This window comes from Mytilinidion resinicola (assembly GCF_010093595.1).
Source record: "Mytilinidion resinicola strain CBS 304.34 unplaced genomic scaffold BDZ99scaffold_17, whole genome shotgun sequence".
NCBI classification, from domain to species: Eukaryota; Fungi; Ascomycota; class Dothideomycetes; order Mytilinidiales; family Mytilinidiaceae; genus Mytilinidion; species Mytilinidion resinicola.
The window spans coordinates 387,208-412,804 of NW_022985453.1; the positions used below are offsets into that span (position 1 = coordinate 387,208).

Consider the following 25,597-nt stretch of genomic DNA (forward strand, 5'->3'; position numbering starts at 1 on the left):
TGTGGAGCACAGTCTACAATTTGTTGAGGCAGGGAAGCTGAAGGAAGTCACTTCAAAACGAAACACCGAAAATTAGGATTGTCAAGCACGTGTCTCGCTCATAGGTACTTCTACACTCTCAAACAAGCACCTCATGATTTCTAGTACTGCTTCACCTCCAGCTTTATCGCAGTACGATCCCCTCAACCACCTGGTCTTCCGTCATCCACTCCCCATCCATAATCCCAAAAACATGGGCCTCTCCCACCAACCGCCACGCCCTATCTTCCCGCTTCCTAACTACGAACGGTACCTGCGCGCTCAGTATCACAACAATCACATCCTCCTTGTCCGCGTCCACAGGACAAAGTCCAACATACCCCTTCTTTGAAAGAAACGGCCGACTATCATATATCCTCTCCATGCGCCCCATATACGCGAGAAAGGCTGCATGAGATGAACCATGATCACGTCCTCGTAGTGCAGGATCATTAACGGCTTGTCGTATAGCATCGTATCCGTCCTTGGCCGTTGAGGTGGCTCTTTGAGGCCAGTTCACCACACCTCCAGATTCTAGGTCGCCGATTGGGATACGCCAAGGGCTTCCGCCTGTTGAGCCTCATCGTACCTCGAGCTCCGAGAGAGGAAGTTTGCAATGTCGTTGAACACTTTGCCGGCGGCGTCGTAGTCGAACGGTTCCGCTATACCACGGGACCATGTAGCGCCGAGGTCAGCAATTACATCCACAAAGCTCCCCCTAAGCTCAAGCCTATCACCTTCAAACCTCAGCTCTGGCTGCACTGATACCCTCCCACTCACTCTACCAGCGCTAAACCACTTCTTTTCCGAACTCCCGCCCGACGGCTCCCGATTGTCCGCCGTCCAATCCGGGACCCACGACGGGAGCCCTTGGAACTCCTTCCTCTTCCTACACAGCGCGAGAATGTCTATGTTTCCATGCCTCAGCAACGCCTTCGCAGTGTCAACATACGCCTCCTCAACTGAATACGCCTCGCTATAATCCGGCACGATATCCTGCGCCACCAACTCATTCGCAATACCCAACAGCGCGTACACCCTTTCTTTCGGATACGTAGCCCTAATCTGCGTTCCCTTCGAATCGAACATTTTCACCGTATTGACCCGCACCAGGAGGTTCTTCAGCCTGAGTTCCGGGTGCGTGGGGTCTTTCAACCTCTTCCTCCTCAACCCGATCGATACCGTCGGCATATCCACCGCATCCTCGAGAATCCGCGCACTGCGCACATCTATCGCTTGATTGCCAGTGCGCAGATGCCGCGCAGCCCACGTACTAAAGATGTTGCAGAAATACATCGTCGCCCAAAGTCTGGTATACTCAACTTCTCGCTCCCCGCAGCGCAAGATGGCCACGCACGCGTTGGCGAGCTCTTGCAGGCACCAGGCGCGCGTGAACCATGCGCGCTGCTTGAGATCTGTGGGGAAAAGAACGGCGAAGACGTATCTGCCTTCTTGGAGCCACTGCCTAAACGTCTGCATCCAGCCAGCCACCTCGCGTTTTACTTCGGCTATTCTAGGGTCGAGTTCGGTGGAGCAGTCGACGCCGTCCCACCCTCGAAGCTCGTCTTGGCCGAGTTCCCATAGTCCGATATCTAGCAATGCGCCGCCGATTTTGTCAATCCATTCCAAGGCGGTGTCGGTTGCGGGGGTCGAGGGACCGAGCCAGATGATGACTGCTGACGCTTTTCTGTAGATGTGGCGCATGAGCTGCACTTGAGATGTCTTTTCTTCCGCATCGGACTGGTTGATGCAGATTGCGTCGATCCAGAGGTCGCGCCTGTCGTTTGCCTTACGGAGGTGGAGCAGGGCGTCGTGCAGGTTCTCAGTTACTGGGAAGGGCTGGCCATTGAGGGTGACGCTCCTAGTTTGAGAGTCGGGCGGACCCCATACGTAGGAGAGCGCAACGTACTCAGCAGCGTCTTCTAGGGAGAGGCGTCTCAAGAAACAAATGATGCGGTCCGCGTTGGCTGCATCATCGGACGGCGGCTGGAGGAGCAGTTGTCTGATCTCTGCTCGCTCTTTTGACAGTGGGAGGGTGCTGAAAACACTTTGTTGAGGCTCCATGGGAACTGAAGCGGTCATTGCTGTTGATGTGGTTGAATTTAGCTCAGGAATACGAGTTTCTGAATTAGGCTAAACGATCGGACACCACTATCTCGAAATCGGCAAGTGGTAATCCGAAATACGAGATTCGTTTACGAAGGTAGTACTAAACTGCTCTAATCTCGCAGTCTAATTGCGCTTCTGTTGAATCAACCTATTGTGATGGAAAAAAGGGTTTTCTCATGCGATGACCCACTGCCATGTTTTAGCTCCTGATTGAGGGTAATTGCAAGCGCTTGGAGGGGCAATCTCTCTTTCTCCTCGAAGTAGGTCTTGGTTATAGAGAAGAACAATAGCTAGATGGGTTGATTATTTTGATTTCGTGAGACTTGAGAGGTGGGGATAACTCATAAACGCTTGGGTGGCCCGAGAGCCACTCATGCTTCAAAATCACGTGCTCCTTACTAAGCCTCCCAAATCTTGCAAACACAAGGGTATAAAACTTCGATCCCCCGCTTTCTATCTTGCTTTTAAGGTTCATGGAGAAGATTTATATATCTTCAATTAGCTGGATACCCTCTGTACATGGATTGGGCGTCTGTGGTGCAACAGCAGCAACGTAAACACCTCATGATCGGAGTGGGAGCGGAGTTTTCAACTAAGCTACCAATGTCCGTTTATGGAGTGTTCGATTGTTTTCGGGTGCATTATCTGTAGAACAATGATGCTCACCACCACAAGCCTCCACTAAATTACCCAAGGAGCGCCGCTTGACCTGGCGTATCAACACTCCCTCAGGCCAAGACACTGCACTACTGGTCCTGGACCCTACTCCGCATCTGTAGTAGAACTTAGTGGCCGCCATCAAGCTGCGTACTCCACACCCACCAACCATCAATTTGTACTTCCGCGCATTTGCAGTCCACAGCTCTTCTGTTTTTTGCAAAGCAATCACAACCTCCCCACCATGTCCAGTGACACTTTGATCCTCCAAACATGGCGTGCTTGCGTTTCCGGTTTGCTGCGTCCTCCACACACCATTCCACATTCTCATCGCCAGTGTTGTACACACCGCACGACCATGGGCGTCGATGATATCGGTGTTGCTACACGCAGCCAACTCCGAGCCCATAGCTTTCTGAAGCGCTCTGAGTTGATCCATCCGCAAGATCGCCTCATCCATGGAAGAGAGAAATGAGCTTGAGCGTGTTCGAGGGTAGTTTTTATAGTCGCGAAAGGATGGCCAAAATGACAGTCACGTGGAAACGTCGTGCCTGAGCGCATCTGGAGGTTCGAGGAGGAGGGAGGTGGGAAGGTCACGTGCAGCGTCTTTGTAGGACTTGTGCTCTCCAAAAACGCGAGCTCTTCGTAGCCCTTCTCCACGCGGCTTCTGTGCAAGGGCCTGCAAGGCCGTTGCACGTGAACCACGCAATTCTCGGCTTCGGTTCTAATTCTATCTATCTTCCCTATAGTTCCTCATCCGCGCTAAACCGCCGGACCGCCTACACGCTCTAGTCGACCTTCCACCAATCCACGCTTTGTAGCAGTAGCACTGACAACAAAACACCTGAGTACATGTGCCCTAGCCCCAAACCGCTTTCTACGAACTATAAAACCGCACCCCCTCAGGTTCCTGTAGATTTCTTTCCTCCATAGATAGAGTAGGCTCGGCGAAGCAACTTCAGGAGTAGAAGAGGCCATGGGTGGAGTGGTGGTGGGGGGTTTTGCAAAGTACCGGATTCGATCCAGCAATGGGTGGTGGGTGTGTAGATTCAAAGGCTCACGATGAAGAGCACTATATCCTCTTAACGGCGCGGAGTGTGCGCTAGGAGTAGTGGTGGAGCGCAGCGTACTGCTGTTCTGCATCTTACCTTTTCATGAATCTGATACTTGACTTGCAAACTGCATCAAGTTCAAGAGACTTAGACCTGCACACTCAGATTGATTGCCAAACCTCATGTTCTTGTTACATTGATATGAAACTGACGCCAATTATTTCTTTGAAGCATCCGCAGGCAGCCCGATACCAGTCCCTCACTGGTTTGAAGGTCAGCGACACCCGATGTAGCATTACTGGGCTCTCTCAAACGTGACCTCCTGCTCCTTCTCTGCATAGCCTCCGCTTAGCCATTTTGATTCATATATTGAGGAGCCTTCGAAGGAACAGAGGAACCTGCCACCGGAAGGGCCTTTAAGGTGCCAGTACTTCGTTTCAGTGAGTACTTTTGAACCGATGAGTCCTATCCTGAAAGAGATTTGATCTACCAAATCTCTAGAGGCAGCTGCACCTCACTGCTCTTCCTAGCGTGTACTCCGTACCTCCAAGAGGATATAGTGCTCTTCATCGTCGTACATTTGAAAGGACCAACCAGAAGCACCGCATGATGGGAGTGCCCCTCCGATTTTGCTCATCCCTCCACAACTCCACCCATTGTAACCTTTCCTCTTCCAGTTTGCTGCGCCCACTCATCGACTGGTACTTCTCCTTGTTTGCTCCGCCCAGCCCACCGACAGCCATGAGCTGTTGTGCGGCCACATACTTAATCCACCCCCTAACCGCCTTGCCCATGAGAGAAGTCGATTCGAGTCTGAGGGGCGGTGGTTTTATAGTTCGTAGAAATCTATGTAGGGCTGGGGCACGTGAGGTCAGGTGCTTTACTACCGAGACTAGTACTACCAAGCGTTGAGCTGCGGAACTTCCAAGATTGAGTAGCTCACGTGCTATAGCCGTGTTACCAACGCTCTAACCACGCACAGGAGTCATACGAGATGTCACGTTTCTAGAGAGCTCACTAAACGCGCTTAAGATACTATTGGGCTTCAGAATCACCGAAGGGACTTGTAGCTGGCGGGGGGGAGAGCCTCAAGAGTCTATATCCCGCCGACTTCTAGGAGGGGTGAGAAATCGTAGAATCGAGGAAAGACGAAAAGTCTTGGTACCCCATTTTAACGCGCATATTTGGCGCTCTTAAGATCAATCTGGTCCTTAAATTGGCCTATAGATACATAAAGATAGAAGTCGAAGATTAGTGGAGCTCTCACAAGAAGCTATGCCCCATTACCGCCCCTAGCGCTCACTCTGCACCTTTGGTAAGACGTAGTGCTCTTCATCGCCGTACAATGAAGACTACACCCCCACCCATGAGGTTCTTCCGCTGGTGGATTTTGCTCCGTCCAGCGCACTCAGCGCGACCATCAGCACGAGTCGTCATGCCTGTTGCTCCAACAGACATGAGTTGTTCCTGGGCATCATGCTTGATCCATCCCCCCGAACCACTGTGTCCATGAAAGAACTTGACTAGAGTCCCAGGGACGGTGGTTATATAGTTCGTGGAAATTGTCCAAGAGGCGCTCGGGCCAAGGACACGTGAGGTCAGGTGCTTTACTCTGGGGACTACTACCCCAAAGCATGGCCCCAGAGGGAGGGGAGTTTTATTGGCTCACGTGCTACAGCAGTGCTGTACCCACGCGACAGTTACACGGAGAAGTCATACGAGGCCATCATGTTCCTACAGAGCTCAGTAACTACCATCTGGACACTTTTGGGCTTGAGAATCACTGAAGGGACTTATGGCGGGGCAGGACTGTCAATCGTCCGCACCGCCCCCAACTACGGCGAAACCTCATGCCAAAACGCGCAGGACGCAGAACAGCAGCGCCTCCTACAACGCACGTCCGTCCGTCACGCCCCAGACCCCAATGTGCCTCCATTACTCCTGCGCGCCCGAGCCGCTTATCCCAACACCTCCAACCCTTATCCGTCGGTGCAAACACGTCGGTTTGGAACCCCTAATCTCGTGCTCTGCTGACTCGTCGTAGACGGCCTGCTCGGATTGCGTGCCTATAACCCCGAACGGTATCAGCAAAGACGCGCCTTGCAGTGCGCCAGTTAGAGCAGCCATGTGCGCCAATCCCACCCTCTTGGTGCCGATGTATAGCGACAAGCCCGTAGAGACGCTCGCCAACCCACTTCCCGCGCCGCGGTTTCCGGCCGTTGTGGGATTAAGACTAGACCGATGATCCGGTAACCACGCGACTAACGCGCGTTCGCGGCCGGTATCTTCGCTATCCGCTTGCAGGCAGGAATGGCCTTGTTACACGCCCTCGAGGTGGATTACGGGCTGTGATGGGAGGAACTGGGCGTCAGTGAAGGAGAGGAAAGAAGGCACTGGATCCATAAAAGCGGCAATACAAGCGCCAAGCGGGCCCGGGTTTGACGTACGAGGTCGACAACTCTAGATAGGTACTGGGCGCGAGAATCGGACTTCGAAGGCGGAGATGTGGAGCATTCTGCGAGCAGTGGCCACCGCGATTCCTCTCGTGATTGGAAGCGCCGGCTTGGGTAGCCGTCGGCAGCTGGCCCAGCCACCGCGATAGAGTGTCCGCCAAGCAGTTTCTACCCGGTTCCACGCTTTGTGGGAGGAGCCCGGCGTGATTCGCACGTGTTCTAACTTCTAGCCTCAAACGGATTTCGAGGGGGTATATAAACCCCTCCCCCCTCAGGCTCGAGTTGGCTTTTCCTCATGGACGAGTGGATCGAGGGGGGAGGGCAAACTGGGATGAGTGGGAGAGTGATGGCTGCGTGGTGTGCAAAATCCGACACATCACAGGTTCATGGGAGTGGAAGAGGCGATCTGGCTGGCGGATGGGCGGGTGTGCAAAAGACGCCAATCAAGAGCGTCATGGGCGGAGTGGCGGAGGAGGGGGGGAGGAGCAAAAACGAGAAGGCAACGAGGCCATGGCTGCAAAATCCTGAGATCCAGCCTGTAATGGCTGGTGGGCCTTGGGTGTGTAGATCTAATTCTTCGGCGATGAAGACCACTGCATCCTACCAAAGCTGCTGAGCGCGTTCTACGTGTAGTCATAGCGCCCATCTTGGTGCCTAGGTTCCGCTGTTACGCATCTAGCGCGGACTCGCACCGTTAGGTAGATATAGTGCTCTTCATCGTGAACATTCCGCGCTACACCCATAACGTCGTCGTCTTCAACTGTTGCACACCCTCCCGCCCCCCAACACAACCATTGGCGACCTCGTCTAGACAGTTGCTTCACTCCGCCATAGTCGTGACAGCATCCCTCTGTTGAACGCCTCCACAACCATTTGCGAACAAGCTTCCTGTTGTTGATCCACCGCAAGATCACCAGTCCCATGATGGGACTAGGTGTCTCGAAGTTGATCAACTACCGCCCCGCCCCGCCCTATTGCTGGAGAGGAATCGACTCGAACCCGAGGAGGAGTTTATATAGCTCGTCGAAATCTATCCGGGGCCAGGGCACGTGAGTCGCTCGGGACTCTGGCTACAAAGCGAGGAGCTGGATCCCGGTTGACAACGGCTACACTGACGCCCGCCCCCCTCCGTTGGCGAGCGGGCTCGCAGTGCGTCATTTTGCAGATTGCCGCCTTGCGGCGCCTTTGGGAGTTGAGGTTGTGCGTTTCACTCTATTTCCAGAGCTCGTAACTGACCTCGAGATTGTACCACTAAGGCTGAGACTGCCCCGCGGTCAGGTGCAGCAGACAGCTAGCCAAAGCCAGCAGTCGAACCTGATTAATTAGCTTCGAAGACGCACATAACCATCCCAGTGCCCGAAAACAAGCGACTGTATAGCTTCGCGGTGCCATGCTACCGACTCGCAAGGGGTGCTCCCACCAGACGCCTCAGAACAGAATATTCAGTCCATTTTTGTTGCGATTTGAGGGATGCGAGACCCTTGTATTGCGGAGCGAGCAGATCGCGGGCGGCGGGGCGAGGAATTGCTCCGCATGTCGACGAGGCCTACGAGAACGAGGGCTGGAGGCGCTGTGATGGGCGCTTTGGGCCTGCAGGGTTGATGGCATGTTGTTGAGATACGACAGGCTGCGAGCACTTTAGGAGCCACGAGGCAAAGGACGGCTCCGTTTCGAACGGTTGGGCAAAGATGACATCTCGATATCAAAGAGGGTGCAGGTGCACACTTGTGCATTAAAAACGCGACTCTGGAAGTTTCTGGTGGTTGTGCTGTGTCCGGAACTTCGATCTAGGTTTCTGCAGGTCTGAAGGGAGACTGATATGAGAACGAGAGAGCTCTTTGCGATCGAGCAGAACCAGCTTCGCGTTTGCTGCGGCTTGCGAGGGCAATCAAGATCGATGATAAGAACTAGCACAGTTCGAGCTTCGTTTCGAGGAATTAGGTGCATCGATATTAACTGAAAACAATGAAACAAGAAACACTTTTCTAGATGCAAAACTCTACCCATGCTTTATAAAACGCTGAAAAAACACACCCAAACCATTACTCAACCCTCAAACCTACCATGTCTTTACCCAGTCGGCGTAAACCGACTCATCCCCCGAATCTTCGCCCCATACACATAGAACAACACCGGCACCGGAATAAACGCAACACACAAAAACGCGAGCAAACTCATCGCCCAATCCACGCCCAACTTATGGTACATCGGCGTTGCAAACAGCGGGAACCCCGCACCCGCGATACTCCTCAACACCGTATTAATTGCAATCGCGCTATTCGAGTAGAACCCGTAGCAATCGATGATGTACGACATGCCCTGCCAGAAAGTAACGAGGCAGCCCATGCCGATGAAGGCGGTGGCGAAGACGGACGGCACCCAGGAGATGCTGGGGTTGCTGGTCCACGCGAACCAGAACATGCCGATGGGCAGGATGACGGCGCCGATGATCATGGGCGGCAGGCGCTCTTCGGGGATGGTGCGGCCGTGCTTGACGAAGGCGCGCGTGAAGTTGGTCGCGGTGGAGTAGGCGATTAGGCCGGAGCCCATGGCGATGCCGACGATGAAGGCGACGAAGGGGAGGGAGGAAACGCCGAGAGACCAGCCGCGTTGTTCGCGGAAGCTGACGGGGTACTGGAATTGCGGTTAGGATGAGTGCTGGTGATGATACAGTCGTGAAGGGGTGTACTTACGGCCTCGAACAGCAGATAGAGGATACCGTAGATGAAGCTCATATATGCTGTAATGAGAGCTAGAATTGGCTCTTGGAAGAACATCTTGAATGGTCGGATCAGATACACCGTCATGATCTGCCTCGCATCGATCCGGTTCTCGTCAGCCTTCGCGTGCAGCGCCCAGTTCTGCGTCTCAAACCGCAGCCTCCTGGCCTTGGTTTGCAAGATCCTCGGTGCTGATGTCTCGGGTATCATGAAAAGCGCAATCGTTCCGAACAGCGCCGCCATAATGAGGGTGATCCAGGAAGTCCATCGCCAGCCAAGATAAGACTGAGTGATGAAACCGCCGACAGGTGGTCCCACGACGGGTCCAGCGAATCCACCCGCTGCGAAGACGCATATAGCGTAGGCCCGATCGATGGGGTCCCACATATCGGCCAACCCTCCTCCTACAACGGCAAGCGGCGCAGAGGCAAAAAAGCCGCCCAGGAAGCGCCCCAGCATGACGGTTTCGATATTCTGCGCCACGGCGACGGGGATTTGGAAGATGGCGAAGACGATGTAGCCAGAGAAGAGGGGGATGCGGCGGCCGAAGACCTCGGACATGGGGCCGAACATGATGGGGCCAAAGACGAAGCCCTAAATGATAATCAGCTACTATAGATGAGTCATGTGAGGGACGTACTCACCAGTACGAATAATGTCACACCCAGCGTCGCGACGATCTCGCTGACATGGTACTCCTCGGCCACAACGCCAATCGCAACGCTGAAGATGGAGCTGGAGAAGGTCACTGTGAAGACTAGCGATGCCATTGACAGTGTCACGCCCCATTTTCGCCGCTTGGTCCAGTTCTTGGGGTTTGCAGGGTCGTTGGGGCCGTCGAAGTCGACGAGATCGGTCCTCGTCTGGCCGTCTTGAGGCACAGCGGGTATTGGTTGTTGCGCGTCCGCTTTTTCTAGATCCACATCTTCCGGCATTTCGATGTCGTCCTTGCTCTTCGAGAGCTCGGCGCCCAGTCCGTTTCGTGAGGAGTTGTCGATAGAGGATCGCGCAGTCGCGCTTTCCAGTGGCAGAGCCGGCGCGTCAAGGGGGTTTGTAGCCATTGCGATGGCGTAGAGGCGTAGAGGGGAGTTGTCGTAGTGTGAGGAGCTCAGCAGCGGCAGCCATGGTGTATTATAAATACTGGGCGAGCTGATAGTGCTGCATGTTATTCCCGTGAGGTGGACTTAAGGGTGGGATCGGAGCTAGCGAACAGCCTCGGGGATGACTCCATCATCGACTAGCCGCAAAAGGAACCTTGCAAGCCGATATCCGACGGGGAGTTGTACGACGAACAAGGCATAAAAGCAGGACGATGGAACGCGAACAACTTCGAATCTCGCGATGACTTCTCAATGAGTGCTGTGACTGATGCTGAGGCGTGGCAATGGGGATGACAGCGTAGTATCGGAGAAAATTGAAGCTGCATGGGGCAATCTGGCGATTGGACGCCTAGCTGTCCTCGCACATGATTCGGCACGCGCCTGAGGCCGAAGGGCGAGGAGCGAAGAGCGAGAATTTGCAGCCAATGGGACGCCTGAGATTTCGACTCCTACACGACGATTGTACGATCTTATCCAGAGTGACTCATTTGATCTTGGCCCGCGGTGGGAGGCTTTCATCAACCGGATTGGCAATGTGTCACTGAAAACGAAGATTCTTCGAAGCGGAACTCCACAAACAGATCTCAAGGATACGTAAGCCAGAGAAGGGCATTGTCGTATTGCACTTCATTCCGCTAATGTCTATTGTAGCATCAAATCCGAACATTTGAGCTCTCAACTGCTCCTTGTCTGCAATAGCTTCACATCTGTATCCTCGTAGCTATGGCAGAAAGGTAGGAAGGACATCAACTTAAGCGTTCGCCGAGACATGATCCGCTGCAGGCTAGCTCCCGAGCGCTCCCGAGCGCTCCCTCCATCTGGGAATACGCTAGCCCGCACTCGTATTTATCGTACAGCGAGGTCCTAGCACTGGATTAGTGTGGCCTTGTCTGTGGCCTGAGGCGAATCATGATGCAGTGTGAGCGTCGACAGGCACGAGTCTCAAGCTTCGGACTTATTGCTACCTTAATCCCATCCACTGTAGACCGCTTGGGATAAGGGTCTTCGTCGTCGAGCTGTGTGAAGAAATGGTGCTGATATACGGACGTGGTACATCTTTCCCTAGTCGTACTCAGCGTTCGTACGAATGAGAGAAAAAAAGAGAAATCCCATTCCGCGGCCAATGAGCGTTGGCAGAAATCGTAAATAGAGCGAGAAATAAACTCTCGCATCCATCCAGTTGCCCCAGAAAGAAGACCCTCTTTACCTCCCCCACACCCCATAAACTTACCCCCCCTCTCAAGTGAGGTCCTCGTCCCCCTCCCACCCCATCACCCAGGCAACCCTCTCCCACCCGCCCGCCCCACTCTTTCCACAAAGCTCCGCGCCTCACGTAACCCATATATACCGGCCTATTCCTTCGGTTCCTCAGGAAAGTTTGCTGCCACGACATTGTACAACAGTCAATGTTCGAGTACTGTATTTACGTCTTCGGACCCTTTCCTTTTGCCCTTTTTTTTAAATTTTTTTTTCTTTGGCACATAGCATTGAGATAACAGGGGGAGGAGCGGGTTCGAGACGCTGGGGTGGCCACGATCTTTTTGTTCTTTGGTAGTTTAGGTGATCCGCATTCTTTTCGCGTTCTTAGGCTCCTTCTGCGCTTTGCGCTCGGGATAGCGATTAGGCTCTTTACACTGTAGTACCACGCTATTAGTGTGGGCATATAGACACACCACTGCTCTTGTGCTCGAGGAGCTAGACGCCACTGCTAGGACTAGATGTCATATTATTACTATATCAAGACTACTGGTGCTGGGGGATCCAAGCAGCCGCAAACGAGTGTGTATGTACATCTATCCCGCCTTTCTTTTTGATAGTTTGTAGAGCAGCTCGATACGCGGCAATCCACGCACCTCCGCACCCCAAAGCGCGCCAGAGAGCAGTGGATTGAAGGTAGAGCTCCTCTTGGGGCAGCAGCCAACCCCCAACAATAACAACGCAGTCGCATAAACAATTCGCATAAACCCCACCAAGAATTCCAGCCCGCGCACGCATAGTTCTACTTTGAGAACTTACTTCGGGAGCTGCATCCACCATGATTAAAAATCCATCCTCTCTAGCCCACCAGCCGGCCGCTCCTCCATGGCATCTGGCGTCTGCATCCCCTGCTGCAGCAGCAGGAATTCATCCCCCTCTTGCTCTTGGCCCGAACCCACGTCGAGAAAAAACGGGTCATTCTCCCACGTCGAATTCGAATTACTCGCTTGCAAGCTCCGCCCGTACGCAGAGTCGTTGAACGAGCCCTCGCTAGCAGCATCAGTTGCCGGGGCCGGGGCGGGGGCCGGGTTTGTCTGCATCGACGCTTCCGCACCCTGGTGGCCGTTGAACTGGCCAAGCGCCCCCTGCAATATCGCCTCCGCTTCTCTTTGCGCATCAGCATCCGCGTTCTCGGGGTAGGTTCCGTAGAAACCGTCAAGAGGCGCCTGCGATCCTGCCTCCGCGTCGTTTTGAGCAGGAGCGGCAATGTCGTCGAGGAGTTTGTTGAAGAGAGCTTCAGACTGCGCCTGCGCCTGCGCTTCGCTTTGCGCGCGCTGGGCATCGACGTGGTAGAACGCTTCGGGAGCTGTCTGCGCCTGCGCTTCTCGTTGCGGGTGCTGCGTATAGGGGTCGAAGGGAGCCGGGGCGCTGGGCCTAGCCTCCGCTTCTCGTTGCCCCTGACCGTCAGTGTTCTGGGCAGCGTACGGGTTGTAGAACGCCTCCGCTTCTCTTTGAGCATGAGCTTCCGTGTTCTGGGCGTAGGAGCTGTATAAAGCTTCAGGAGCGGCCTGCGCGCCGGCTTCTCTTTGAGCATGCGGCCCCGTATTCTGGGCCTGGGGGCTGTAGAAACCGGCAGAGTTAGGGCCCGCCTCTGCTCCTCTTTGCCCCTGACCCTCCGTGTTCTGCGCGAAGGGGTTGTTGGGGTTGAGGTTGGGGATGGAGACAGTTGGATACCCCGGCGCTCTGTGTCGCCCGACGAGGTAGAACGGAAAAGGGTTGGGATGCCTGGGTGTCCTCGCCGTGAGCAGCGGGACGAGGGTTGGGAAAATAGGCACGGGACCCGGGGGCCGGGTGAGCTGCCTTTCCTGTGGCTGTGGCATGGGGCGTGGGCGCTGTGTGCCGAAGCCGGCGAAGGTGCCGTGATGGAAGTTCGACCCGGTGGGCATGGTGTCCATGGGGGAATCGAAGGGGTGCGGTCCGTTGTCCCTGAGGCTGGGGTCGAGGTTCTGCATGTCCATGTCTGGGTAGGGCGACCGCGTCTCCTGGGGCCATTGGGCGGATGGGGAGCGGTGCTGCGACCCGAAGGTAGCGGGAGGTGAGAAGCTCTGCGTAGCGTCGAAGTCAGTTTGCTGGTCTTCGACTTGGTAGTGGTTGCCCGGGTAGCTAGGCTGCCTTTGTTGGGGCTGGGGTGGAGGGCTCAGTAGGTTGTAGGGGGCTCCCTGGGCCCCGTCGTGCACGCTGCTGTAGGCCTGATGGGAGGTAGGGCGTTGGGAATGCGAGGTCTGGGTTCGAGAATCTTGTGGGAATGAGAGCGAGGCGAGATCATGCTGCCCTTCAGAGTAGCAGCGAGATGCGCGAACTGGATTCGACGAGCTGGGAGCCCAATTCTTATCAGTGTGTGTTGCAGGTTCCGAACTCGGGGAGCATAGCTGATCGGAGGCTTCCAGAGCGCTCGTGGGCATATTTGGCCTCGAAGCGTTCCCTTGCGTGCCGGAGAACACCCCATCCTCCGGGGCTATTCGTAGCCCCGGGAAGCTCAGGCACTGTGGCTGCTCAATGACATTCTGCCCGTCAGTATAACTGTTTTGGCTCTCAGAGCCATTGTACATGTGGGGGATGTGAGCGTTGCTCAGCGACCCGTGTAAGTGCAGGGTTCGGCCCTGCCTCTGTTCGACGCCACCAGGTTGTTCCTTCGCATTACCGCGAATCGCGAGAGTAGTTGTTTGCGAGTCCGAAGGCTGGACATGCGAGGTCCTGCGTTGTAGTCCCTCGGAGCGCAGATTCTGACGACGGTGCCGGTCGAGCAACCTCCTACGCTGCCGCTCTTGCCTGTACGCAATGTCAAGCTCCTCCGGATTCATGCGCTGGATGCGTGGCTGTATCTCACTTGGCGAACAACTTCCATTAGGCGCAAGCCTGTTGACGGAGGGGGCTATCGCGGGAGATCCTCCGCCACGACCCGCCTCCGGGGCAATGCTACGAGAAGCGATATCTCTTGGCGTGTTGCCGAAGACGACTTGGTTGTGAGCCAATGGCGCGGTGTAGCCATAGTTCAATTGTGCTCCATGAGAGTGCCATTGGGTTGGGTCGGTGGGAAAATTCGACATTTTGAGAGTGTCGTGATGCGGTTTGCGCTGTGTGATGCGTATGGTGAGGTAGTTGTGACAAGATAAAAGAGCGAGGAGCTGCGTGCATGGGCGAGCCGCCCGCTCTGGTGTGCTCACAAGGGGGAGTGGGCCGGTACCGTGGTTTTATACACTTGACAGGTGACGCCGCTGCTGCGCTGCTGTGTGCCGCCTGTGAGGGGTAGTGTTCGCGTCTGTTCAATGGGGAAGAATGGGTCCGGTCAACGGCGAAGAATGGAGGCAGTTGGGGTCTACCAGAGATGGTCGACTGAGCGTGGGCCGAGAGCCAAAAGAGAGCGAGTCGGAGTGCAAAGGGCTCGCTCCTGCCTTGTCTTTGGGTGCAGCATGGAGGGAAACGTCCACTTGAAGCCTCTCTTAGGAAAGGCTAGTCCAAACAGCATCTGGGAAGTGACATCCATTCGTGCTGATTAGAGCATCCTTGACTTGACCCGCCAGTTATTCTTGGTTCTACCAACCGGCCCTGGACGCTTTGAGGAGGTCCCCATAGCCCAGACGTTTCGCCTCGCCCTCCTTCTGCGGGGCTACCACTGTTGCATGCGTGGTAAAGGCCCCTTCGTACGTTCGCCGATCTGACAGCAGCTCGTCTCGCTACCTTTCAAGGGCAAGCTCGCTGTCAGGGCCCGCCCATATCCGGGCTAGTCGTCGCGTAACCTACAGCCGTGTGGTCACAGGTCATGCACCCGATTCGGACCTTGCGTTCTTTCTCGTTTCGTAGCTCTTCGGCGCCGTTCTCTATACACGATCGATTTTGCCCTCGTAATAGGGTCAGAATTGGTGTCGTTCTACGCATTTCCGAGTTGCTTCAAAGGACTGCTTCTTTCGTGCGTCTGCGGCGGCATTACCCTCTGGATACGGGGAATGATATCGTAGAAGGCACGTCATTAAGACTTGGGATCCGATCTGACCATCTTAATGCCCCGGTCTAACCCGCTGGTTGAGGAGTTGTCGCTGATCTGGTCGTGAGATGGCACCCTAAGCTACTTAGGTTTTATTGGGCGTGGAGATTGCTATTTCGACACGCTGGTGACTTTTTGCAGGGCGGTCGTGTGGGTTTGAAGGAATTGTTAAATTAGGGGCGCCGATCTGCGTACGCCCCAGGTCTCGACTATAAAAGACGTAAGCGTAAGCGTGCTTATCACGTGCACGTCGAGAGTACTCGTTGTCAATGTTATCGAAATTGAAGTTAAGAGTCCTCTCGACGTGCGAGTGCTACGTGAAGCACTTGGCAGTTGAGCCGAGTTGATATGTCTGGGGCTCCGCGAAACGCCTTAAGAGTGGTGTTTGGTGTTCTCTTTGTTCAAAAGGGCAAGGTAGCTGGGTGACATCGAAGTGGGCCGAATTTAAATTCCGTGGTTGAGTTGACAAAAAGACCACGAAACAGGGTGGAGTGTACCGGCGCGCAGTGCAGGATTTACTCAATGCTCGTTCAACCATTCGTGGAGTTTCTCAAGACGTGGGTATAGCTCCCAACATCTTTCAATGTCGTGCCAGGTCATCCGTCGGCAATGTGAGCACCTGACTTCCGGCTCCTGTGGCCCGCGCTTTCGTTTCCTCGTATGTGTGGACTGCGCTCTTAAAGCGAAAGTGTCCCCTCTCCAGTATCTTCGGTTCTCGAGAGTAACTTCCCATCCTTCTGCGAGTTTTACGACCTCCCGCCACGAGACTGCGTTCCTGTTGACGACGCCATTGGCATCATGTTCCCTAAAGGAGAATGCCGACGATTAAAATTTGGTTGAAACATAAGATAGTTGGGCATTGTGCGTAGTCCTCTCAGGAGCTGTACCACTAACCAGAGCTCGGATACATGACTTTCTTCGCCTAGGCTGTTCAGGTTGCGATAGACTTGGCCTAGTTTTCCGAAGTATTCGGTAACATTTTTGCAGTCGGCGAGCGCGAGAGTGTCGAATTTCTTCGCTTGGTCCATGAACACGGCATTACATGGGTTCTCTATAATGACCGTTCCGAATGACGGAATGTGTCACGTGATATTTTCTGGACGAAATGACGTTCGAGGAGAGGAAGAAAGAAGGCAGCGGGGAAAGAGGAAAAAAGTTTCATATAGGAGAAAGCGAGCCAGAAGATTGGGACCTAGGAAATGTCGTCATTACTGTACCCCAGCCTCCTCCTTCATTATTATAAACGTGGTACTAGAAATAATCATGGTTCGTGGTTCTGGAGCCGGCCGTCAACCTATCGAACAGCGTTGCTCTCCATAAATTTATTCTATTAGCGCAGTCGGTCCGAGCGAGTATTTCCAATTGAGTAGGACATGCTCTCTTTCATGACATCTTTCGACCACCTTTTTCCTTTCCATGATGGCAACATTTACCACGACGGCTCGCGATTCGTGAGGAGCACTGATTGAAGTAAAGAAAGGGCCCTGACACAGTTTTACTATGGTCGTGCGAGCGGAGGTTGGGGTGATGCAAGGAGGCTGGAGTTTCACTAGGCGCCAGCCACACGTCCGCGTCAGTCACTATGCCACAGTCTCGCATTTCAATCTCCTCGAGGAGCTGCAATTGGCAAGGCTTTGCAGTGTTTCATCGGCGGGGAAGAGTCTGGACTTAGTATCTGGCTATAGTTGCTCCATGGCGAGCATGGTCGATGCTGGGCCAGATGGATGCATGCTCACCGCTCTTCAACGACGAAAAGGGGGAATGCGCTCGTGGCGACGAAAGCCTTGTACCACAGTTGCTGATAGCAAATGACTGCATATCCGAATTCTCGAGGCCCCTGAGCAACAGTGAACGAAGCCGTCTGATGTCACCGACGGGAGTGTCTTCAGGAGGGACGCGGAGAGAGCTAATGCGGCCAAGATATGCCAAGAAGAGACGACCAGAACCAAGACACCAACAGCCTTGGAAGACGGCCGATGGAAGCGTCAATTCACCAAGCAAACCAAGCTATTCATTCTCAGCTTCCTGGAATAGAAACGTCGCTTTGCAACAACACCATCAGGGCGATTTCGAGACGGATGGTAACCACGGGACCAGTGCCCGCGATCTCACGATGCCACGACTGCACCACCCCGACCGCCTCGCCTCACCCTCAACTCTCGATCCGCGCTGATCTGTGGCTGCGGCCGCGGCTCGGCACGCTTGGCGCATGCATGGCGCCCATGTCAGCGTTTGGACCACTCCCTGCATCGCGACCGGAATCATGTTTCTGCTGGCGGAGGCCCGTTCGTTGCTTTTGCTGGTAGCTGGCATCCTCACGCCGCCCCTTCCATTCCTTCCCCAACACCTCAACAACCTCGTTTCATAGCATACCTATCCCTCATTCACCGTCCTGTAGCCGCTGCTGCGCGCCTCCTCCCTGCATAGTCCCGGGAGCAGTGCGTTGGAGCAAGCTGAAACACCTCACAGCTCTCTTGGCGCCCGAGATTCATGCCCTGACCTCCACGACAACATATCCAACTCTTCTCGACCTGCATATCCTACAAACCCATCCTAGACCGCGTCCCTCGCACACCTACGCACCATGGCTCGCGGCTCCCGACAGTTCGTGGGCGAAGAACCTAAGGGCGAAGCCTCCGCTATCCCTCCACACTCCTCCTCGGGCAACGCTCCCCACAACCGCTTTCTCCCCCGCTTCAACCACAACGGACACGAAGTTACAAAGGGCATAGAGCCAGAGGGCGAGAGCGGAAGGAGGGGATTCCACCCCATCAAGTTCCTGCGCATTTGCTTCAGGAGTACCAGCCGGGTCTCCAAAGCGGTCAACATCCTGTGGCCGGTCGTCCCTGCTGCGATTGCAGTGGTATGTCCGCACTCCATATAGTCTTTGACACGGCGAAAATTGACCGACGATAATAGCATTTCGCGCGCCCCGACTGGCATCTCGCCATCTTCATCCTCAACTATATCGCCATGGTCCCTGCCGCTAATTTGATCGGCTTCGCAGGCCAAGAGCTTGCGCGCAAGGTCCCTAAGGTTCTTGGCGTTATCATGGAAACCACTCTTGGTTCTGTTGTTGAAATCGTGCTCTTCATGGTTTTGATCAAGAAGGGAGAAAGCTCCGTTCCTGTTATCAAAGCTGCTATCCTTGGATCAATTCTTGCCAATCTTCTCCTCTGTCTGGGCACCTGCTTCATCGCTGGAGGCTTGCAGCATGACGAACAGACGTTTCATGAAGTGGTCAGCGAGGTTGGCAGCGGATTGATGCTGGTCGCTGGAAGTAAGTGCATATTCCCAAGACACGTGAACCTAGAATCAGGAATCGCCGAGTTGACTTGTTGCAGTGGGTCTTGTGGCCCCCGCCGTGTTCTCGAAAGCGGTCACTAGCAGCGATCTCAACACCTCTGGCTTGACAACAACCTTCGACGCCCAAACTCTCAAGATCAGCCGCGCCACTGCTGTCATCCTCCTCTTCTCATACATGGTCTTTATCTTCTTCCAGACCAAGACCCACGATGGCCTATACGGCGAAGTCTTGGAAGCCGACGAGCAAAAAGACCGCGATCGCGAAAAGGATCTTGCCAAGGACAAGCTCACCTTTACTGAGTGCATCGTGGCCCTGCTAATCGCTATCGCCTGCGTCTCCCTCATAGCCATCTTCCTCGTCGAGCAAATCCACTTCCTCGTCGAAGAACGGCATGTAAGCGACGCCTTTGTCGGCCTCATCCTCCTTCCCCTGGTCGAGAAAGCTGCAGGTCCGTACTCCCCTCCCTCTTAGATAAGCCACCCACATCCACTAACACAGAACAGAGCATCTCACCGCTATCGACGAAGCCTATGACAACCAAATGAACTTCGCCCTTGCGCACGTCCTCGGCGCCTCTGTACAAACCGCTCTCTTCAATACGCCCCTCGTCATCATTGTCGGGTGGGGTCTCAATGTCCACATGGACCTCAACTTCGAGATCTTCGACGCCGTGATGCTGATCCTCGCGATCCTTGTCGTCGGGAGTTTCTTAAGGGATGGCAAAAGCAATTATCTCGAGGGCGTGCTGTGCGTGCTAGTGTACATGATCATCGCGATTTGCGCGTTCTATTACCCAAATCCGGCCCTAGAGGGGCCAGAGGGAGAGACGCCCGAGGGGGGCGAGGCTGTTGCGAGGATGTTGATGAGGAGCTTGGGCGGTTGAGATGGAAAGAGGTTCGACTTGAAGGGACCAGGACATATCTTCTCTGCTATTCTCCGGATGATGGATCTCTCTTTCGAATTCGATTCCTGCGAGTTGCATATGATCATAGCGGGGAGTTTTGCATGGGCTCAAATTGGCTTTAGCGTTGGGAGTACGGGCTGTCTTTGATACTATCCCAAAAATAAGAACTTTAATCACGCAATACCTTTCATCCCTGCAACGCCTATCACTCCAAATAACTGCAAGCCAAATTTGAGACGTCAACGATCCGTTCAAAACCGATCACGTGCTCCTCGGCCAAACAAATCCCCGCTCCGCATCGTCCGTGCGCCCACCTCGCTTAGCGCCAATTCGCAAATCCCAAACTCTGCCGCCAAAATCGTCAACCTCACCCATTCAACCGACGCCAAACTCACCCCCGACAATTCATCTCTCAATACCGCAGTCATGGGTCGCGTCCGCACGAAGACGGTCAAGAAGTCCGCTAAAGTCATCATCGAGCGCTACTACCCGAAGCTGTCCCAGGACTTCGAGGTCAACAAGCGCATCTGCGATGAGATTGCCATCATTGCGTCCAAGAGGCTGAGGAACAAGATTGCGGGATATACTACGCAGTAAGTTGAACTCCACGCGCGATCGAAGGTCGGGCTGGTTGCTCAGCTGCGGCTTTGGAGCCGTGGGTCTTGGGATTGGAACACCTCCCTTCGGTCGGGTCTCGCTGCGCTCAACGACTAACGTGAGCTCTAGTCTGATGCGCCGTATCCAACGCGGCCCGGTCCGTGGTATCTCCTTCAAGCTGCAGGAAGAAGAGCGTGAGCGCAAGGATCAGTACGTGCCTGAGGTGTCGGCGCTGGATATCGGTGCGATGGAGGCGGGTGCGCTGGACATTGATCAGGAGACGAAGGATCTGCTGAAGAGTTTGGGCGTGAGTAACACCGTTCCCCAGATTGAGGTGTGTTTCGGGAGGTGTATGCTAATATGCGATTCCCTGCAGTTCGACTCCATCAACGTCAACGTCGTCCCTGTCGCCCAGCAGCAGGTTGCTGAGCGTGGTGGCCCGCGCCGCTTCAACGATCGGAGGCCTGGACAGTAGAGCCCGAGAGCTCTCTTTCACCACTTCAACCTTTAACTCTACTCGAACGGACGGTCCTCGATGAGATGAGATGATGAATAGAAGGCTTTGGGGATGGAATGGAGTATGGGTGAAGCTGCGGCGGATGCCCGGCCGTTAGGAAAATAAAAGGTTCTACTTCCCCCCACTAGGTGTCGCTGAATCTGATTCGTCGGATGATGCTTGATTGCCAATCCCCCTCGGTGTCGCTGAGTCTGAGGACGAGGCTCGATGCCAAGCCCTCGCTGCCCGATGTGTCTATGTGATGGTGACGGCGTGTATGCTAACTCTAGGGATGATGTTGCTACTTGTATGCGTAGGTGCTTCAGTAGCATACTAAACCTGCTCGCTGGAATTCTGTTACGGTGAGAAAGCCAGCAATGATGTGGGATATTTCGTAGTTCACGAGGTAAGTCGTCGATTATAGTGACCATCGCTTCTTATCGATCGTTCGTACCCTTCAATTCAAATCTTATCATTTGGGATAATCCTCTCTATGCTTCGAGCTTGTCATGTGACATGCCGTAGCCACTATGTTATTCTCGCCGTTCTAAACGAGATCTGTTGATGGCGATTTGAACGTCCCATTCCCAAGTTTGATAACTCAGGTCGACCTATTTTACAGTTACATGGAAACATCCAGCTGAAGGCACTTGCGAAAGTAAATCACGGAATACTCCCACGACGCCAGGCCTCTTCGAATGCCTTGCGCCGTAATCGGAGAGTTGAGGGCGGGCGTATGATAATTTACCGTTGGTCAATCATCGCCAAGTTCCAAATCGTGTTTACAACGCGGACTCATCAGCATCCGCGAGCCGAGGCAAGACCCTTGATATACTTTTGGTGGCTGATATTGGGGAGTCTTAACGTTTTCCGAACCCTTTAAAGGCGTTGCTGCGGGCGCCGTCTTCTTCTCCGAAGACGGCCCGGTAGCCACTGGTTCCGATGATGGCATTTGATCCATGGCGTCTCGCCTCCGGTTGTTTGGAGACGGCTTGTCTGATCGCTATGCAGTGCAGGGTTCTGAAGACGATGACTCGCATCAAACTAACTCAAGATCCTCCAAACCCAATCAATCAATTTCCTGTCTGCTAGAATACCACACTCACATTAGGGAACACACGGCACTTTTACCAAGCCACAAAATGGCGGGGATGCCCGCGGTTCCGCATTCTGCACGCGAGCGACGCGGTGTCAGCACACGACTCATCGTGGGAAACCGTTTTCCGACTCCACACCAATGGACCCCAGATTCCTCTCCACACCAACCCCAAACAACAGGGGATCATCAACCGACTCCACAATTTGAGACTGTCGCGTGGACTCCACCCGAGCACCGGACTCGTAATTTTACGCAGGTTTGCCGAGTCTCCCCATACATTTGTAGAGCATACTGCTGTGCCACAGCTCAGGGCTCTAGAACATGGAGCCGGTTATCAGAGGATGGGAATCCGAGCGCTCCGTGCTTGAAAATCCTGGGGAGCGTGCCACTGCGTGGGGAGTGCATATAAGGGCCTGCTGATCCCTTGAAACATTTCCTGGAGTCTTCACGTTGATTGGAATTCGAATCTTTTTACCCTTTCTTGGCGGGTCGGCAATACACTAGGAGAGACTATCATGACACAAGAAGAGAAGCGCTCTAGTCTCGAGCTGGCGGCTGAGAAAGCAGATAATGTCTATGTTGAGGATGTTGGCAGCGATCGTCAGCAAGTCGAGCCTGCTGAGATGGAGGCGAAGATGAATTGGCAGACTATCATTGCATACCTTGTAAGTGTCGTTCATCTAAAACTATAAGATTGGAAATTAACATACCCAGGCCTTAGCATCCCAGTTCAACGCCTACATCCTGACTCTCTTAATCCCGTCCACCATACTCCCCTACATCAACGCCGATTTGGGTCCCGACCCCAATTATCCATGGATCACCATCAGCTAGACGCTCTGCGCCTCCATTATTGTATCCGTTGGTGGGCGTTTGGCTGATATCTTCGGTCGACGCTACTTCATGCTTACCGGTGCATTCATCTCTTTCATCGGCACGATCGTAGGCGCCACAGGCCAGAGCATTCCCCAGATGATTGCATCTGGAGTGATTTTCGGCATTGGGAGCGGATTTCAGGAGATGGCGTATGCCTGTATTCAAGAAATCGTGCCCAACAAATGGAGAGTCTATGCTGTTGGTAAGTAACTCCCCAACTACAGATATCTGAATCTGGAGAGCAATAAAATTAATGGCATTATGATACACAGGCGGCTTCGAACTCATGGCCATAACCTCCTTCCTTGGACCCCTCTGCGCCTTCGCCTTCATCTCAAAGACCGCGCTAGGCTGGCGTGCCGCGTACTGGTACATGTGTGGCTTCCATGGGTTCTTCGGCATCTTCCTCGCGCTCACGTATTTCCCGCCTTCCTTCAAGACTAAGCATCGCACCGACGGCAAGACAAAGTGGCAGCTAGTCAAAGAGCTCGACTTCGTAAGCCTCTTCCTCTTCAGCTTAGGGTGTCTTCTTTTCTTGCTCGGCATCAACTATGGCGGGAAGCAATACCCTTGGAAGTCCGGTCACGTCATCGGCCCCATAGTCGTTGGGCTGCTCTCTTTGATCGCACTGGGGTTCTGGTCCGCGTACGCCGATCTCAAGTACCCGCTCATGCCACGCCGGCTGTTTAAGAAGGTCAGACGGTTCACGATGGTGTTAGGCGTGTGTTTCTGCGGTGGCATGTTGTATTGTGAGCTCCCATCCCCCTCCTGAATATCTCCCTCATCCGTCTAACCATAACCAACCCCAGACTCAATGAACGTCCTCGGGCCCCGCCAATCCCAACTTCTCTTCACCGGCTCCGACCCCATCACCAAAGGCCTCTATGCCGAGCAGATCCCCCTCGGCACCATCATCGCCGGCCTGATCGTGGTCTTCATCTGTTCGCACCTCGGGCACGAGCGATGGCAGCTCGTCTTCTTCGAAGTCTGCCAGACAGCGCTGATCGGCTCGCTTGCGAGCATTGGGTTAGATGATAAGATCCAGGCGATATGTACGGTCGTGGCGCTGAGTTCGATGGTGACGCCTCCGCAGTTGCTGAGCTTTACGATGCTGAGTCTCGGGATTGATGATCAGGTTGATATGTGAGTGCCTAGCCCCTGATCCGATCTAAATTGGAGCCCCGCCGGTTTTTGGATGATAGATGCTGATGAAAAAAATAGCGGTCTCGCTGTCGGCCTAGCTTCGACATTCCGTCTCCTCGGCGGAGCCGTCGCTACCGCCATCTACACCGCTATTACGAACAATGGTTTCGCATCACACATCGCTAGCACCGTCACTGATAACGTCGCACCTATTTACTCTTTTCCGTCCTCGTCCCTGCCCGCGTTGATCAAAGCCGCGGCTCTTAACACCGCCGCTGCGTATAAGCTAGTCCCGGGTATCAACCCGCAGGTTATTGCGGCAGCGCAGTCGGCGGTCAAGCAGGCGTATGTGTCTGCGTTCCATACGACGTATTTGTCCGCGATTGCATTTGGGGGCTTGGCTATTGTTAGTGCCATTTTAACGAAGGATACGGATGTGAGGATGAAGACGGGGAATAGGGCTGTGCAGTTGGAGAATGAGAAGGGGAGGAAAGAGGAGGATGTTGAGGTTGCGGAGACTAAGGAGGTGGAGTCGTAGAGGAGGGCGGATAGACGGGGCGAGATATGAGAGGGCTTCGGAGAGGCTAGATAGGGATACCAGCTGGAATAAGCGAAGATGTTCGATCATTGCCAGTGCTCCTGCCAGTGAGTGACGCGGATTGAAGACCTCTTTCTCTGTAAGCCCCCAGCGTTCTTACTAGGTTCACTTAAAAACCCCTGAATTTCAATCGACGACTCATATCTCCCTTTGACTTTCCAACATGCCCGAAAGCCCACTTCATCAGGGTAGCCTTAGGCCGCTATCTATACTCCTATCCGGACTCTAGATCTACGGTAGATAAACTTCGTCTAAAAAATGGTTACTTTGACGTCCGAATACACTATTCCAATCTCTGGGCGGCTACTGTAAGCCTTACAGCAACCACCCAATCACGACCATTCCTCACCACAAGCCCTCCGAGGGAGGCCCGAACCATGACGTACTTTACCACAACAACAACCAAAAGCTCAAACGTCATGAAAAAGGAAACAATACTCCCTCCAAACTATCTATCCTGAAACAATCCCCCTCATCCAACCCCCAGCCCCCAAAGCCAACACTTCATCAAACCATGCCTCCCCAACCCTCCAACCTCTCCTTCCAAACCGTCCTCATAACCGGTGGCGCCGGCGGCATCGGCCGCGCCCTCGCCTCCCACTTCATCGCCTCCGGCAAAAAAGTAATCATCGCAGGCCGCACCGCCTCCACGCTCAAAACAACCGCAGAAGAGATCGGCGCAGCAGCCTGCTACGTCCTCGACACCGGCGCCACCGCCTCCATCCCGCCCTTCATCGCCAAACTCGTCCAGGAGCACCCGGATCTCGACTGCCTGATCAACAACGCCGGCGTGCAGCGCCCGCTCAGCGTCCTCGACGACCCCCCCGCCGAGTTCCTGGCGAAGGCAGACCAGGAGCTCGACATCAACGTCCGCGGCCCGCTGCATCTCGAGCTGGGGCTGCTGCCGCACTTCCGCGCGAAGGGCGCCGCGACCATCGTGAACGTGTCGTCGGTGCTGGGTTCGTGCCGTTCAGCGTGATTAACCCCGTGTATAACGGCACGAAGGCGTGGGTGCATTTCTGGAGCGTGAATTTGAGGACCCAGCTGGCGGGGACGGGGGTGCGGGTGGTGGAGGTGGCACCGCCGATGGTGGCGACGGATTTGCATCGGGAGCGGGCGGATCCGGATGATAATAAGAAGTGGAAGAATGAGAGTACGCTGGGGGTGGAGGAGTTTGTGAGGGAAGTCATGGAGCAGTGGGAGGGGGGGAAGGAGACGATTAGTGCGGG

At 54.4% G+C, this 25,597-nt stretch overlaps 9 protein-coding genes across 9 annotated transcripts; 6 read left to right on the forward strand and 3 right to left on the reverse strand.

Moving 5' to 3' along the window:
* Positions 1–59: 59 nt before the first annotated feature.
* BDZ99DRAFT_539148 (HET-domain-containing protein) lies at positions 60–2,082 on the reverse strand (the record flags this gene model as incomplete). The annotated part of the gene is made up of 3 exons (XM_033726665.1): positions 60–581; positions 608–1,479; positions 1,561–2,082. 3 exons carry the CDS (start codon positions 2,080–2,082, stop codon positions 164–166), a joined length of 1,812 nt encoding a protein of 603 aa, XP_033572849.1. The 3' UTR covers positions 60–163.
* Positions 2,083–5,564: 3,482 nt separating this feature from the next.
* Positions 5,565–6,081, forward strand: BDZ99DRAFT_524130 (uncharacterized protein; the record flags this gene model as incomplete). The annotated part of the gene is made up of 2 exons (XM_033725862.1): positions 5,565–5,825; positions 5,881–6,081. The coding sequence occupies 2 exons, from the start codon at positions 5,565–5,567 to the stop codon at positions 6,079–6,081; spliced, it is 462 nt and encodes a 153-aa protein (XP_033572850.1).
* Positions 6,082–8,359: 2,278 nt separating this feature from the next.
* BDZ99DRAFT_490378 (MFS transporter) lies at positions 8,360–9,944 on the reverse strand (the record flags this gene model as incomplete). Its single annotated transcript, XM_033723050.1, has 3 exons — positions 8,360–8,923; positions 8,983–9,603; positions 9,654–9,944. 3 exons carry the CDS (start codon positions 9,942–9,944, stop codon positions 8,360–8,362), a joined length of 1,476 nt encoding a protein of 491 aa, XP_033572851.1.
* Positions 9,945–12,148: 2,204 nt separating this feature from the next.
* On the reverse strand, positions 12,149–14,413 carry BDZ99DRAFT_524132 (uncharacterized protein; the record flags this gene model as incomplete). The annotated part of the gene is made up of 1 exon (XM_033725863.1): positions 12,149–14,413. One exon carries the CDS (start codon positions 14,411–14,413, stop codon positions 12,149–12,151), a length of 2,265 nt encoding a protein of 754 aa, XP_033572852.1.
* A 3,246-nt stretch (positions 14,414–17,659) lies between these two features.
* On the forward strand, positions 17,660–19,665 carry BDZ99DRAFT_510872 (uncharacterized protein). The gene is made up of 4 exons (XM_033724498.1): positions 17,660–18,211; positions 18,268–18,628; positions 18,693–19,103; positions 19,159–19,665. The coding sequence occupies exons 1-4, from the start codon at positions 17,933–17,935 to the stop codon at positions 19,536–19,538; spliced, it is 1,431 nt and encodes a 476-aa protein (XP_033572853.1). The 5' UTR covers positions 17,660–17,932; the 3' UTR covers positions 19,539–19,665.
* Positions 19,666–19,985: 320 nt separating this feature from the next.
* On the forward strand, positions 19,986–20,721 carry BDZ99DRAFT_574166 (40S ribosomal protein S17; the record flags this gene model as incomplete). The annotated part of the gene is made up of 3 exons (XM_033728354.1): positions 19,986–20,152; positions 20,286–20,463; positions 20,533–20,721. The coding sequence occupies 3 exons, from the start codon at positions 19,986–19,988 to the stop codon at positions 20,629–20,631; spliced, it is 444 nt and encodes a 147-aa protein (XP_033572854.1). The 3' UTR covers positions 20,632–20,721.
* Positions 20,722–22,266: 1,545 nt separating this feature from the next.
* On the forward strand, positions 22,267–22,585 carry BDZ99DRAFT_524135 (uncharacterized protein; the record flags this gene model as incomplete). The annotated part of the gene is made up of 2 exons (XM_033725864.1): positions 22,267–22,416; positions 22,466–22,585. The coding sequence occupies 2 exons, from the start codon at positions 22,267–22,269 to the stop codon at positions 22,583–22,585; spliced, it is 270 nt and encodes an 89-aa protein (XP_033572855.1).
* Positions 22,586–22,718: 133 nt separating this feature from the next.
* Positions 22,719–24,547, forward strand: BDZ99DRAFT_466225 (TRI12-domain-containing protein). The gene is made up of 4 exons (XM_033720723.1): positions 22,719–22,829; positions 22,900–23,376; positions 23,437–23,770; positions 23,849–24,547. The coding sequence occupies exons 1-4, from the start codon at positions 22,724–22,726 to the stop codon at positions 24,306–24,308; spliced, it is 1,377 nt and encodes a 458-aa protein (XP_033572856.1). The 5' UTR covers positions 22,719–22,723; the 3' UTR covers positions 24,309–24,547.
* Positions 24,548–24,820: 273 nt separating this feature from the next.
* On the forward strand, positions 24,821–25,437 carry BDZ99DRAFT_466226 (NAD(P)-binding protein). The gene has a single exon (XM_033720724.1). It carries the CDS (start codon positions 24,883–24,885, stop codon positions 25,345–25,347), a length of 465 nt encoding a protein of 154 aa, XP_033572857.1. The 5' UTR covers positions 24,821–24,882; the 3' UTR covers positions 25,348–25,437.
* The last annotated feature ends 160 nt before the right edge of the window (positions 25,438–25,597 follow it).

What these genes read in the sequence shown, in the direction of transcription:
- BDZ99DRAFT_466226 (XM_033720724.1), top strand. Translation starts at nt 24,883, where the DNA reads ATGCCTCCCCAACCCTCCAACCTCTCCTTCCAAACCGTCCTCATAACC.
- BDZ99DRAFT_466225 (XM_033720723.1), top strand. Translation starts at nt 22,724, where the DNA reads ATGATTGCATCTGGAGTGATTTTCGGCATTGGGAGCGGATTTCAGGAG. An exon ending in ATGGAGAGTCTATGCTGTTG is followed by an intron (nt 22,830 to 22,899) that starts GTAAGTAACTCC and finishes TATGATACACAG; the next exon opens with GCGGCTTCGAACTCATGGCC. An exon ending in CTGCGGTGGCATGTTGTATT is followed by an intron (nt 23,377 to 23,436) that starts GTGAGCTCCCAT and finishes AACCAACCCCAG; the next exon opens with ACTCAATGAACGTCCTCGGG.
- BDZ99DRAFT_510872 (XM_033724498.1), top strand. Translation starts at nt 17,933, where the DNA reads ATGGCTCGCGGCTCCCGACAGTTCGTGGGCGAAGAACCTAAGGGCGAA. An exon ending in TCCCTGCTGCGATTGCAGTG is followed by an intron (nt 18,212 to 18,267) that starts GTATGTCCGCAC and finishes CGACGATAATAG; the next exon opens with CATTTCGCGCGCCCCGACTG. An exon ending in CCTGGTCGAGAAAGCTGCAG is followed by an intron (nt 19,104 to 19,158) that starts GTCCGTACTCCC and finishes AACACAGAACAG; the next exon opens with AGCATCTCACCGCTATCGAC.